The 14,805-nt window shown below is 45.8% G+C and overlaps 1 protein-coding gene across 1 annotated transcript; it reads left to right on the forward strand.

The window, feature by feature from the left end:
• Window positions 1–8,622: 8,622 nt before the first annotated feature.
• On the forward strand, window positions 8,623–13,595 carry LOC120803384 (E3 ubiquitin-protein ligase PDZRN3-like). Its single transcript, XM_040151788.1, has 5 exons — window positions 8,623–8,672; window positions 10,057–10,243; window positions 10,368–10,463; window positions 10,727–11,234; window positions 11,932–13,595. The coding sequence occupies exons 1-5, from the start codon at window positions 8,623–8,625 to the stop codon at window positions 12,876–12,878; spliced, it is 1,788 nt and encodes a 595-aa protein (XP_040007722.1). The 3' UTR covers window positions 12,879–13,595.
• The last annotated feature ends 1,210 nt before the right edge of the window (window positions 13,596–14,805 follow it).

Below are 14,805 nucleotides of genomic sequence, written 5' to 3' on the forward strand. Positions count from 1 at the left end.
CTCTTATTCCGGATGTGAATTCCAGAAGACCTACCTCCGTGCGAGTGTATGGATTTTCACAGCGGTATCTTCTTCTACTGTTCTAGAGTGATCGATGTATTTAATGTGCCGTGTGTGATTTTCATGTCTGTGCCTCTGCTTCGCATGTTTCAATTCATTTGTGATAATGCAGCACAGTGTTGCTTCATTTACTCCATATTTCTACTAACATGATTATTCCCCATTTCGCTGCTCTTCACTCTCTCTTTCATTTCATCCTGCCCTTTCCACCTTCCTTTTCCCTCTCTCTTCAGACCCCTTCCCCACAGATACAGCACATGCACACACGTAGACGTTTTCATTCCAGTGACAAGTATTTTGAGTATTTCTCCCACGTAACTCAACATCTCCACTAATTTACCGGTAAAACTCACTTGGTATCGCTGCCTGCTTTGTCCTGTTGTCGGCACATTGTGTCCGTGCTGTTTGTTGTGTCGACGTTTGTCCGATTTCTGCCACCTTTTCTTTCACCTTGCACAAAAAAAAAAAAAAAAGCATCCCATGACCCTCGGGGGGCTCGTGGACCAGGACTGCAGTGCATTAATAACCTTCATACTAAAGGCCATTTGTTCGCTGAACTCTGGATCCTCTCTGAACTTTCACGGCACTTTCACCTGTTTCTACGCCTTCTACACTTTCTGGCATTTGAATTATTCACTGAATATTACATGTTTCATTTTAGAATAAAAATCATGAAGCACATAAAACATTAAAAGCCAAATCACACGGTAACGCACATGATGTCAAAACTGAGGTATAACACACACACACACACACACACACACACACACACACACACTAATATCAGCATCGGTCAAGGCCGGGGGCAGAAAGGCAGAGTAAAGCGCAGGAGGAGGAAGACATTTCGAATCTGATGGTGACGAGAGAAAAAGGCAACGCGAAGAAAAGAGAGAGACGAGAAGGAGAGAGAAACCCTGAATGGATGCTTAAACTGATGCTGTTCTCAGCCAATCAGAGCATCCGCCTCCTCTCCTCCTCGCATCTGGGCTCTGTGATTGGCCGGTGGGAGCAGAGAAGCAGAGATGCAGAGCGAGAGAGAGATAGAGAGAGGGAGGGAGAGAGAGAGAGGGAGGGAGGGAGGGAGAGAGAGAGACAGGAGGATAAAGAAAGAAGAAGAAGAAGAAACTGTCAGATGAGAGCAGCTCCGCTCTTCACACCTGTCTCTCTCTCTTTCAGTTTTTCAGTGGCGTCTCTGCCTCGCTCGCCCCTCTCAGAGCTGCTGCTGCTGCTGTGCTGCTGCCACAAGGTTGCCATGGGTTCACCAGCATCGGAGCTGTGGTTTCAGCTACGAGAGGCAGCTAATGAGCCGGGACATTGAGTTTGGTATGGTTTGTCTGACAATTCTCTGCTTTTCTTTCGATTAATGGTTTTTTTCTCATTCTTTCATCCCTCTCCTCAGCAAGTTTCAGCTAATCTCTCCATCTTTCTCTCTCTCCTTTCTCCTTTTCCTTCACTCATACTTTTATCCTCTCAGCCTTCATCCCTCCATTCCTCCATTTTTCTACCTCTCCTGCTGCACCCAGGAAAAGGCAGAATGGGCGTCGCCTCACCCGGCTGAGATGACCTGCTCATGTACACACACACACACAGACACACACACACACACACACACACACACACACACACACACACACACACACACACACACACACACACACACGCACAAATCCCTAACTCAGATAGTACCAGTGAACCCAGACAATGGCTGAGGGACAAGCTCAGATGACTGAAGGCTAAAGGCTATTATCTGTGTGTGTGTGTGTGTGTGTGTGTGTGTGTGTGTGTGTGTGTGCGCGCGCAGAGAGAGAATGAGGAGACAGAAAGTAAAGAGGAGCAGACTTATGGAGTTAAAGGCCTGCTTTGTCGTTTCTGGGCTGTGAAGTGAGAGGACCTGCGAGTTGTTTCCTCCACTGCTGATCCCTGATTTGGTTTCGACTCCCAGCGTTTAGTGGTCGCCGTCCGTGTTCCTTCCTCGGAGACTATTCCGACGCCCTGTGCGACGGCGTGCGTGTGTATCACAATACAAACCTGCGAACTGACTCAAACTCGCACAGACACCCGCGGGTTTCACTCCAGAACAACGGCTGAGCCAATTCATTCGAATGAATGTATCACAAGAGAAAAGGAACGTCTTGCATTTTTGGGGGGGGTTAGTCGTAATCGCAGCCAAGCAGTGTGTGATGTCTTCTTAGATAAAAGAAGATTCCTCCACTCATTGGCGGTGGGCAGACCGACTCGCTGCGCGTCATGAACAGCCTCAAAACGGACTCCTCAGTTACTTCTTCCGGAGCGGAAAGCTACAGGTGTCGGTCGGCTAAACTCCGTTCATCTGCTCCGTTCAAGTATTGCACGAGATGTTTAGCAATTTTCCAAACAAGTGTCACCTATGACGGTAAAGTTCATTGTTCATCTGGAAAACGTCCTGCTTCAACCCAGTTCCTACTGAGGCTGAATGCTTTCATGTTTTATATATTTCTGTCTTAAATAACCTCATTTATTTTTAAGTTTATTGCAAAAACTGCCGAGGGTTTTCGTTAAAAATGAATGAGGCCAAAATGTTGTTCTCATCCATTTTAAACTCTCAATAATGGATCTCCTGTCCTGTCTCTGTGTGAACGCAGAGCTGCGGCTGACGTTAATCGCATTTTTTCATTCGTTTGGAACAAAAACCGGCCAAGAATGACGGTGACTAATCAGTAGCACTAAAAACCGAGTCTGTTTTTAAGCTCCATTATTCTATTTGGACAAAGCCTGGACAGCCCGGGAGCACATGACGCAGAGCGCCGCGGTGCTCCAGACTGGTCTGTCGCTGGGAGACCTTCTCGTTTGTCTTGGTTACTGAGCTCTCCTCCCCGTTTCTCTCTGCTTTCTTTCGCTCGTCGTAGCACGATGCCACATCTCGTTAACTGCTGTTTGTGGATTTCTGAGGCTTCCTCCCCGGCGACGATCCGCGCGGTGTTTTCAGTTAGCGCCGCGTCTACTGGCCGAACGCCTCGATGATCGAAAGGCTCGACCGGCTGCGGTCGGACGCGCTCTTTAGACACGCAGAGCTGAACGATCTGCCGCAGCGACAGCGGGACGAGGGTTTTTCCGGCGAAACGTTCATCTCTGACCGCTGGAACGCGCGATGATCCAGCCACGCGTGTCAGAGCAGGTTTTATCCGCCATGCGCTGATGCTGCGGTGCACGTGAACAAACACCTTATCGGACGACTTCATGTAGCACGCGCGCAGCAGAGGGGAGCAGCGGACCTCTGACAGAGCAGCGGCAAACAGACACGGACAGCGGGAGGAGGGAGATCATAACTCGATCTGATGGCTGCTGAGGTGACCCGATGCGTGAGACGGCTGAGGACGGGCGTCACATTAAGACACGGCACGAGACATGAGATACAGAATGTTCACAAACAGTCACTACACACATCAGTACGACAAAACACACAACGGCCACAAACCGAGAGAAACAGAACCAGAGTTCTCCATGAGCTCACCGATTTAATTTGCCATATATTCTTCAGCTGCAACCTGAACGCGTTAGCTAGTTAGCCATCCATCAGAGCATACCGGGTAGGGTTCAGTACCAGGTTTCCAGATCTCGGTACTTTTCATAGTTTTTTTTCTCCTCTCCCAAAACTCGCTCCAGTCTGCTTGAGGAAACGCACCTGCGTCTTCCTGCACCAAAGGCTGTCGTATGTGCTGAAGCTAAGACGCCTTCTCGCCACGCTTCGCTAACGCCACCGCCCAAGTCCAAAATCTCGAAACGCCGTCATTACAGTAAAACAAGCGGATATTCAGCTGCAGCGGTTTCTTCCACTAACATTTCGAGCCTAAGTAGCGGCTCACAGTTCGGCTGCGTTATTAAATATTTTTTCAAATCAGTGTAAATGAACCAAAAAGCCAAATCAGATCATTTTGTCATCTGCCCAAAGTGTTCGTTCTTATACTCGCCCACAAACAGACACCTAAAGTAGTAAAAACAGAACCGCACGTGCATCCACAGTCTCCATGTGTCTGGTCTCTCCGTCCCAGGTCTGATTAAAGATTAACCTACAACTAAACGACGGAGAACAATGATCCAAGTCACCAAACAACAAACTGAGAAAGGCTGAAAGTGACGAATTTTCGTCCTCAGGTGTAATTTTTGAATTTGTGTTTTTACTAATAAAAGAACCACATAAACTAATGTTGATGTAATCAGAAGACGGGAGTGACATAAGACATTAGTGTTTGTGTTCGGATTCAACAAACAGGAGGCAACATGTTAATCAGTTGAACCCCAGAGGCGTTGGTTGGTGTATTTTTAAACTCTGGACAGAGCCCGGCTAGCTGGTTCCCCCTGCTTCCGGTCTTTATGCTAAGCTAGGCTAACCACGTCCCGACTCCAGCTCTGTGCTGAACAAACAGACGTGAGGGTAAATGAATACACCGGCTTCTATCAATTATGAATTATGAAGCCCAAGTGTACACAGTGTCCCCTCCTAAGAAGACGCCACTACGCCACTGATGAAGGGGTTATGAGGCCCATTACTACGCAGTCACGTAATGAAAGGATCATCCTCACGCCGGTGTTTAAACCGAGTCTCGGTCAGACTGAGATCAAACCTGCGCAGCATCGGCCAGGTGACAGCTGAAGTCTGGTCTCAGAGAGGATCGACGGGGATCTTCTGTCGTGGCTGCTGAAGCTGACTGTAAGTCAACGCAAACGTCTGACCTGCGCTGACAGTGTTGCCCCGAGAGCGGAGGACCGCGCTCGGTTGATTTGTTTCTGATACCAGGACGGCTGAATGAGAGGCAGCAGAGCAGGATGTTGTGTCATTCGATTGACAGCTTGACATAAATGGATGGTGGTGCAGGCAGGGTTAGCAGCTCAGTGTTGCCTGTGGGTGTACAGGACACTTTATAAGCTTATAAGACTGCTGGGAAATCTGCACTGACTGAAATAGTGGCAATCATTTTGTGTTGCCTTGAATTATTTTTGGGTTTTGTGCAGAATATGGTGAATGAATGAATGAAGTTTCTTTATTATTATGTTCCATGCATGCAACTAATGTCCAGCCTGCATGAGCTCAGAAGACACCGCAAATTATTATAAACCAGATCCGCAATGCAGCAGCTTCATTTTTAAACAATGGTCCAAAACCAAAGAAAACCAATTCACAAAATTTCAACAGTCCGATTTTCTGACATTCATGCCGAAAGTCATCAATCAGACTGTAATAATAACAATCCAGACCAATCAGACTAATTAAAAGTCAACCTGGATGAATCAAAATAAAGCAACCATTCCAATCTTTAATCATCTGTGCACCAGACATATTTCAGGGCTTTGTCAAATCAACTGATGAGGAGCTGACACTCTTGGTATGAATCATACAAAAGAAAACGTGACTCACTTTCCGCATCAGACAGCTCACACAATCTATTTTCCTCCTGAATATTCCTGAACGTGTCAGCCTCAATAGTCAGAGGGGGAACAACCGCTTCAGCGGATGATCTTTGGCTTGTAGATAAGCCAAACGCAAAATAGGATCCAGGGACGTGAATTCTATGTCGCGGCCGCATGTATGGCCCGATATTTTCCAATGGACTAAGATGGAGCAACACGTGAAGGCATTTAGGGGTTTATCAGACGCCATAAGACTGCACAGCGGTTTGTGATGCTCTCAGACTCTGGGAGGTGCAATCCGCCCCCAACCTTAACCACACAAGCGCTCGCAGGTGTCTTAGAAACACTGTCACTGAACACAACGCCCAATGTCATGTCTGTGAAGTAACATCCAGCATCGACATTCACGCACAGGTCTGCACAGTGAGTCTGCAGCAGAACACTGGCAGCACAGGGACGCGATGGACCGCTGGACGCGTCTGGCTCCATCCTGAACCGGTGTTTGGAGATATTCAGTCTCCGGTCTCTGCATCTTTTATCCCATCTCACACAGCAGCAGGTTACATTTCGCTTCTACAATATCTGGTGACTCTGAATGTTTACTGTGCATTATTCTAAAATACCAAGTACATAATTTAGGATGAAAGTCTCTTGTTCGATTCGATGGGAATTCTTTTATTTGACAGCATAATTCAGTAGAGACCAGGTTTTTTTTTAATTGCAGTGACTGAAATTCACGGCATTGAACCCAGGACTCTGCTGAATTTGACACTTTTATTTGATTTCGCATGGTAACCGTGACTTTGTGCTGAGACTGAGGAGTGTCGCATTTTGCAGAGTTTTGCACTTTGAGACTCAGTGAAAACTGAGTCAAAGCTTCGTAAAAAAGAACTGAGAGAAAGAGAGAGACAGATAGACGAAGAGGGAGAGAGAGAGAGAGATCAGTCCGTGTTACTGTCAAAGTGCAGTGGAGCGCAACACACTTCTCCAGGGAACAGCTCATCACTCTCACTCTGACTTCTGCCTGTGTGTGTGTGTGTGTGTGTGTGTGTGTTGCTGTGTGTGCATTTGTGTACATGTTCCTGCACGTATGACTTTGTGTGAAGCAGGTTTCCACATGTATGAACTTGTAATTTTTTCATATATGTGCACATCTTTCTGTATGTATGTGTGCTTGTATTTCTGTGTTAATGTCTGCATGTGTGTGTGCGTGCGTGTGTGTGTGTGCGCGCCTCAGGCCTTGCACAGAGAGTGTAAAGACTCCAGTGTTGGCCCAGGGGTTGCAGAGGGCTGCTGCATCCTGACCTACATCGTGCATCGTCTCTTTAACTTTCTTGCATCTTAACTTTCACATGTGATGTTATCACACAAACCAACACTATTATAGTTTTGTCGTCACTTGGACTCAGCGGACATAATGACAGAATGTCCTCCAGGGCTGGATCTGTCCTTTTATGTCCCGAGTTGACAGAATGGTGACACACTTACATTTTATACTTGAGGGCCTGTTTTTTCTGAGAGATAATCCACAACGAGCCGTGTAGTTATCAAAAAAATGAGAATATCAGTTCAATTCTGAAATAATAGACTCTGCCTTATCTGTTGTGTATCATCACTTACTCGCTGCAAAGGTTTCACTGGTCAAACATATAAAAAACAAAACAAAAAAATATACTTTTTGCTCTTAAATTCCTGTGTAGACAGTTGACTGAATCAAAAGGATTTTATTGAAAAAGGCAACATCAGCTATCAGGCAGTAACACTCCTGATACACAGCAGTGTGGCAGCAAAAGCAAGAAGCAAGAAGACAACTCCAAGAACATAAACGTGGATGTAAACAATGCATGTTTCTAATTGTTCAGAAAAATGAAGTCTTTGCAAATCGAGTGGGAAATGCATTTAACGGTGCGTTTTTCTGAGTTATACTGAACGTAAAATGAAACATTTTTTCGTTTACACCTATACGTCCAGCTTTGGGATGAATGAAAGCTGAGCCAGGTCTAAAAATGTCGTCTGGCCGTCTAATTCGAAGTTGTCCTAAAATGGCCACCGAACGGAGGTTTAGGTAACAGCATGGACTTTCATTTGGCGCCACCCTCGGGACCACGGAATTTTTTTTGCCCCCACCAGTGGTGAGGATCAAAGACCTGTAAAGTTGTCTCTCCATTTTTCATCCATCCAACGTTTTTGTTTCAAGGTGTGTGTGATGAGCATTGCAGCCTCGCAGGACTACTAGGGTGGCACAGGTTTTCAGTCCTGGTAGACTGTTACCTCGGTGTTTTCCGTTTTTCTTCCAGTTACTGTGTTTTTGCATTGTTGAAGTGTTCTGCGCCAAATTTTTCTACATACATTTTCATTTGGTTAGAACCAGCTGTCTGAGCTACATATGTTAGTAAATGGGTGAAATATATAACGTGCTATTTTAACGTAGTTGACATCAGTAGTCTCATGCTTACGTGTCACAGAGGGTCAGGGGTCTGCCCAGAACACTACAGCAGCTGTTTCCACTAATTAACACACCTTCAGCCAGAATGGAGTTTAGCCCGAACGGAAACGTGCAGACTCTTCTCTCCTGGTCTCAAACTTATACTAAATGGCTCAATCTTGTATCTTTTCATAAAAAGACAGTGTTAATCATTTGCCACGTCATGCAACGTAATCGTAGTCAGGCATGCAAAAAAGTTAGATCAAAAGAACCGACTGTCCTTGTATTGGAAGCCAAACTCCCACTTTGGCACTGTGCATTTATGCTGCCTCTGTCCTTCATCAGTACTACAGATAATGCTTGAACGATACACAGTAGAATCGGATCTTTATTTCAGATATTTAAACCAACCTCCTGCCAACCCTTTCTTAAAAGCTACATCCTTAACCGTAGTAGGTGTATAAGTACATCTACTACGGTGCTCCATGAGATAAAAGATTTCCTTTAGCTTAGCTTTTAATCCTTGTGCTGTGTGAGTACAGATGATATGTAGTGTTCCCTCTCATCAGGCCAAGACTCATAAACCTTCTCATCACCGACACCAAGAGGAGCTTCACTTTGTGGACGAGTATGGCCAGCCAATCACTATGCAGGTAGAAGGGAGAAGGGGACGTGGTCATAGGAGGCGGCGGTCCCGTTGCGCTATTGAGTGCAGCGCTCCGACGGAAAGACATTGGGAGGCCCTGAGAGCCATGGGGCTGATGGAGGGAGAGGAAGGCCATGGAGACGGGTACAGCGCAGGGTAGGTACTGTTGGGAGGCTGCGTGATGGGGGACAAGGCTTGGGGAAAGGAGTTAGGCGTAAAACGTTTTTGGATTAGCTTTCAACAAGGTCTGAATGATGTGACTGGAATTCTCCTGGGTAAACAATATCAATAACCATAAAAGGTTACTATTAGATCGCACTTTAAAAAGGATTGGAGACTGGGGAATGGACAATAGACCTGTGGAAAATAGTTGGAATTAAAGTAAGTTATGGTTAGGTAAAAGTTTGGGACTACCGACTAGTGAGACATTGGGGATGGTACAAAAAGGGTTATGCGTAGGGGGTAAGCAGTCAGGAGTGAGATAAACATATGTGATCAGGGTAACAATCATGCACTGGGTAAATGGGAAAAATGTTGGGACTATGGAATACTGTATATTTGAGTATGTTGTAAACAATTTGGGACCAGGGTAGAAGTTTGGGGATGAGGTAAAATTCTTGGGCTCAGATAAAAGACTTCTTTGGTAAATGATCTGGAATTGAATAGACATTCGGGACAAGGGTCAAAGGTGTGGACTGGGTAAAGGCCAACAAGTCCTCCAACCTATACGACCATTTAGGCCATTTGTCCCTACCCTTTGTTATGACCCATGGGAGCGTTTCCCGAATATGCGACCCTACCGGCAGCAGGAAATATGCCACAGATAAACTGTTAGAAACCACTGCTGAAAAATAAATAACTAACCCTTTTATGACGTGACAATACTATGGTAAAAGTTTGGTTGAGTTCACACACAAAAACAATTGGGTTAGGTTTAGGGAAAGATCATGCTTTGGGTTAAAACAAGCACTTATTCAGCGTTAGAGGACGTTCGTCGTCGTGGTTAGAGTAATATACACGCAGTTAAGCTTATGGAATGATTGTGGTCACGGTTATAAGAAACAGCATTGACTGTCAGTTTGAAAGGGGAACACATTAACCCCTGACCTCTTCCCTACAGGGACTTAAAAGGAATGGGCTGATGTGTATGGGCTGAAGTGAAAGTCACTGTCTATTGATAATTCAAATGGACGTACAATATTTTTTACTTGAGGGTTTGGGGGCAAGTTTAGTTTGCAAGGTCAGCATGATGTTGCAGTGAGTCTCTCGGCAGTCTCATAACTATTCATGAGTGGAAGGATGTCCTGCTGAGACTGCTGTCGGTGCAAAACATGGTATTATTATGCATGTAGATGAAAACTATAAATATTTATCGAGAAATTTACACATCATAGATCATATCATTCAAGAACATCTGAATAATAAATAGACCTACACGATGTGAAGGCTGACATTCTCGGTGCACTCTCTGCCTTATAATTTCTCTTTGACATCACCTCTTTATAAAACATGACATAACCCGATGGCTTCCTCTACACAGGCCCTACTATGGTCACATGACCGTGTCAACTGAACTATACCCTGCCAATAGTCGCATGGTGATGTCGCCCGATGTCTATCCTCCCAATGGCTACCTGCCCAGATCATCAAATGACCAGCATCCAGGTAACAACTACCTGCCCAGCGTCTCTTACAGCTTAGATCACCTGGACAGACTGGACTACCAGGTAATCAATTGTGTTGTTTAGCATTCTATTCTATTATGAACCCATGTATATGGATTATCATTATAGGCTACAATAGTAATCAGTTTACACTAATATCTATTCTGATCTTTTGTTTCTATTCCAGGGTCCAGAAATGTTGCCCTACCAGCCTAACTCGGAGAGCTGTCTCATTGGGTGCTACAACACTGAAGAGATGGAGCCCAAGAATTTCCCCACACAGGTAGCTAATTTCACTGATTTGCATCACGACTATTTTCTCAGTAACTCCTCTGCGCTGTCTTTCGCCCTCTTAGTCCTTCCCTTTTTCCCCTTCTTTCTCTCTGATAGTGCCTCTCTAACAATTTAGCTATTCATGTATGTGGTTTTTTTAAAAAATTTTCTTGGCAAATTTAGCATTTAGGCTGATTTAGTGCATTCTTGTACTTGTCAAATACTGTCCTTTTAAATAAATTCAATCCACATTCTCTTTTGCTTTCTCTTTAGTCCGACTATCCTCCTCCTTGGAGATCCGATCGTCCCCTAGGATACCTTCCCCTAAGTGAGCTGGACAGTGGGCTGGGCTGCGGCCCCGATAGCCCACACCACCGGGTGGCACTCTCCGAGGCCGAGACAGACGCCATGTCATCGCTGCCAGGCCACACCCCTTCCTCCCAAGGATCCTCCTCTTCCTCCGAGTCCCTGATCTCCTCTGAACCCAGCGACTCGGGTTTCCACAGCGTCAGCACCGGGGAGCACAGACGGCTGCACAAGATTCACGGAAGCCATGGCCATCGGCAAGCTCATCATCTCCGCTCAGGCCACTCCCCTCGAGAGCAGAGAGGACGTTGGGATTTGGAGTCCATCCCCGAGACAATTCCGATGACTCACCCTGGAGCACCACAGGCTTCCCGCTGCACTGTGGGTAATAGCACGACCACAACAGTTCACTTCCACAGAGCTGAGAGGAGTCCCACCTTACCTCGCCACCGCTCGCCGCCCTCCCCCTCCATCGGTAAATGAAGCTCTACAAATCAGTTCCTTAAACTATCCAGTTTAACCCATAGTCTACATATTCTAAATAAAAAGAAAATCTGGGACTACAATCCATCGGATTATTAATCTAGAATAGATATTAGTCCTGAAAATTGAACTAGTCTATGATCACACTGGACTTCTAAAAGTAAGGTTCACCATTACGCTTTTCCAACCTGCAGCTGTGATCTAAACCATGAGATAGCAGCAGCTGCTACGTTCAAGCAATCAAAAACAACAAACATGGGCCTGGTATTCCTTTTTGAGGGGATGATGGGTACTTTGGTCAAGATGACATTCACTATCTTAGTGCTACGACTGTCAAGGAGCTGTTTGAAAAAATTATGCGATATGACTGGCAGAGTAGGCGCCATGATCCCGTTACATAAAACCTGTAACATTCGATACCTTTGGGACAAACATGAATACAGTACTTATTGGCAGAGGACCATTTCTATTAATGCCATTAGGTCTTGGTAGTTGTGTGATGCACTGATGTCTTTGTGATCTTGTTTAAACCCAAGAAGCTATAAGTCTCTTGTTAAGACACTCCCGCAGCGCGAGGAAAGGGTTCTCCCGAGCAACCACGAGTCCTTGCTATAATGGCTACAGGCATATTTATAGATTTACAGATGTAACGTAAACCTCTGCCCCTGATTTCTTCTTTCTACCTGCAGGCTGTCGTACTGAGCCCTGCCAGCGGAGGGCACTATGGTTGGAGCAGCAGCAGGGAGGAGCTGGGACGATAGAAGCTCCAGGGCGGAGTCAAACAATAACAGATTTGAGTGAAGGACAGCGCCGCCGCAGGGCCAGTCACCCCAACATGACAGATCCAAACACTCTGAGAAACAAACCCCAGAGCAGCCAGCCAGGTACACCCAGCAACACGTTGGGGCCGAGGAGCAGGGCCAGTTATCCCAGTAACAGTCATCCCACCAATCACCTCAGCATAGACAGAACCAGTCTGACCAATCATCATAACATGTGGAGAAACAGCCAAGGCACCAATCGGAGCAGGGAGGAGGACTCCCTCTCTAAGAGTCCTGGATCTGGCTCCAGTGGAGCATCGGACTGGCGTGGCTTTCAGACTCTAGGGAATCGCACCGGCGACCTTAAAGGATCCTCTGTTCCTTTTTACAGCACGCTGGCTGCCCCACAACGGAGCCCTCACTCTCCACCCTCTCCCCGCTCCAGACTGTCCAATCAGAAGTCAGTCAGGAATCAGCTGCTCAGAGCCCGAGCTTACCGATTGGCCAGGGAGCGCAGTGAGGTCACAACAGATGAAGAGGTTCGAGGAGAAGGGGAGAGAGAAGGGGAAGAGGAAGGAGAGGACGGCCGTTTGGCGGGGCGATACTGGAGCCGGACTGAAAGGAGACGTCACCTGGCACTGTCACGGCAACACAGAGAGAGGAGGGGAGGAGGGGAGGAGCAGGCCGGGGGAGTTCAGGGGTCGATGTCGTCTCAGACGGTGCTGGAGCTGAGCCACATGAAGCAGAACCGACTGAGGAACAGCAAGCTGCTCGATGACTGGACAACAGTGGAGGAGCTGCTGACTCATGGGACACGGGTGGAGAGCGACAGTCAGCTCTGCCCAAGCCCTCTGTTATCTGTTACTACCGTCTGATAGGAGAACCTCTCACAAACAATCCTACCATCAGTTACTGCTGATCGATTGAATCCCCCAATCTATCACCCAGGCCCAGATTCATTAAAGGATTCTGTAGTGAAAAGTGTAAACTTCTACTAAAATGACCAAATCAGGTTAGTAACAGTAACTCCTGAAATTGTGCTGATCCATGGTAATGAATCTATCTATTATTATGAACACATTTGTAAGCAAAGGTACGTATATATCAAGGATGGACCTAATTTGCAACATTTAGCAGCACAGCACTCAGTAATTATTGCAGTAAATCAGGGATTTTTCGAAGAGAAGCGTAGAGACAAAGCGATGGGTTTAACCACGCAAAACATTGGCTGCCACAGTGAAAAGAAACATGTAGGGGACACGGAGAGGGATCCTAAGTCCGCCAGGCTTGGAAGGGTGGTTTTATTGCTAAAGGTGTTAATCTCATAGTCTCATTTAGACTTCGGACATCCTCTTATTTACTTTCGGTCATCCAACACCATGGGCGCGCTTCATGGACATTGTGAATCAAACATGCTGAGTGATAAAAAGAGTCTCTCGCTGAGTAGCTGAATACACCTTGGTGATTAGTTTACGAGCTCAATGACAGGTTTCTTGCTAGGTTAGCTAGTGGTAGCGGGTAATGCTGCATTCACTGCATGTCGTTTCAGCCTTAATTCTGAGCAGCAGTGTAGTAAAAAACACCAGTCAGCCTCTGACTTGTAATTCTAAGTGGTAGATATCAGGAATTTCTGACAGCGACGTTATCTCCCACTTTGTGAAAAGAACTACAGACGTGTCAACAAACCGCTGGAAGTTACATCAAAATAAATCCAATATCAACACATACAATCGATTCATCTCATTCTATTGGAGCTAGACACTGTTTGTATCCGGTTTCACTTGGTAACAAACTGCTGCAAACACGTAACACAACAAAAGTAGCTAATTTAGCGCAAGAGCTAACCACCTGGAATAATGCGCGAACAGTTGGAATAACGGGTTTTTCCCGTTTTTCCTATTATGCCGATGTTGCATGAATGCAGCATAAGCTCCCACGCTAATTAGCTTACTTGCTAGCTGTTTGCTAACTAACTTGCTTGCTAGTTAGCTCAATAACTAATTTAATTTGATTCAATCAGTGAGTTTCAAGCGGGACATGAGAACAAAGACAGTGACACTCAAACAACCACACAAGCGGCATAGACGAAACTACACGTTCAAGGTCAGACAATCTAGTGACAGAAAAACTTTCTGAGCGGACAAGAGCTTGATTTCTAAGAGCGGTTGGAGACAGTTTCACGTGGACAGGTTGGTGAGAGCGTGAGGGACTAAACCACACAGCATATGCAACTGAAGAATCAAAAGCTAGAAGAGAATAAAAGCCGCAGATTTGGTGCTGACTCTCGGTGGATTTAGCAATACTAGCGTCCCTTTCACACTGCACTCCGCACAGTCATCAAGTGTGCGCTGGGTGGACCCTCACAGACATAGTCTGGTGATGACATTTACGTTACACAGACCAAGAAGTTGCACATACTCATTAAGTAAAATCTGAGCTTCGACAGAACTTAAATGGCAAAATTACGAAATTAAATTGGACTCCCACCACAATCTTAGTGAATCTGGATCTGGATTGTGTTATTTACTGTCTGACAGGAAGTTCGAACTTATTTGCTTGTGAGTCAGAGCCTGGAAGTGTCCCCTTCAAACGGGTCTAAAATAAAAGAACAACAGAACTGAAAAACATGGCCAAAGGTATAAATGTGGTTCAGGAGGAAAATGATCAACAATCAATCCCCAGAAAAGGTTGAAATGAACATAAATCATGAAGTACGACAATCTTGGAGAAACTGATGCAATTTGAGTTTAAACCAATGCTACTATCTGACAAGAATCTCTAATCCAACCCTTGCTGTAGAAA

Source organism: Xiphias gladius, chromosome 18, assembly GCF_016859285.1.
Source record: "Xiphias gladius isolate SHS-SW01 ecotype Sanya breed wild chromosome 18, ASM1685928v1, whole genome shotgun sequence".
NCBI lineage: Eukaryota > Metazoa > Chordata > Actinopteri > Istiophoriformes > Xiphiidae > Xiphias > Xiphias gladius.

Bases quoted from the DNA above. Each gene is read 5' to 3' on its own strand.
- LOC120803384 (XM_040151788.1), top strand. From the start codon at position 8,623: ATGGGGCTGATGGAGGGAGAGGAAGGCCATGGAGACGGGTACAGCGCA. The intron at 8,673-10,056 runs GTAGGTACTGTT...TCCTCTACACAG, and splicing joins GGAGACGGGTACAGCGCAGG to GCCCTACTATGGTCACATGA. The intron at 10,244-10,367 runs GTAATCAATTGT...TTTCTATTCCAG, and splicing joins TGGACAGACTGGACTACCAG to GGTCCAGAAATGTTGCCCTA.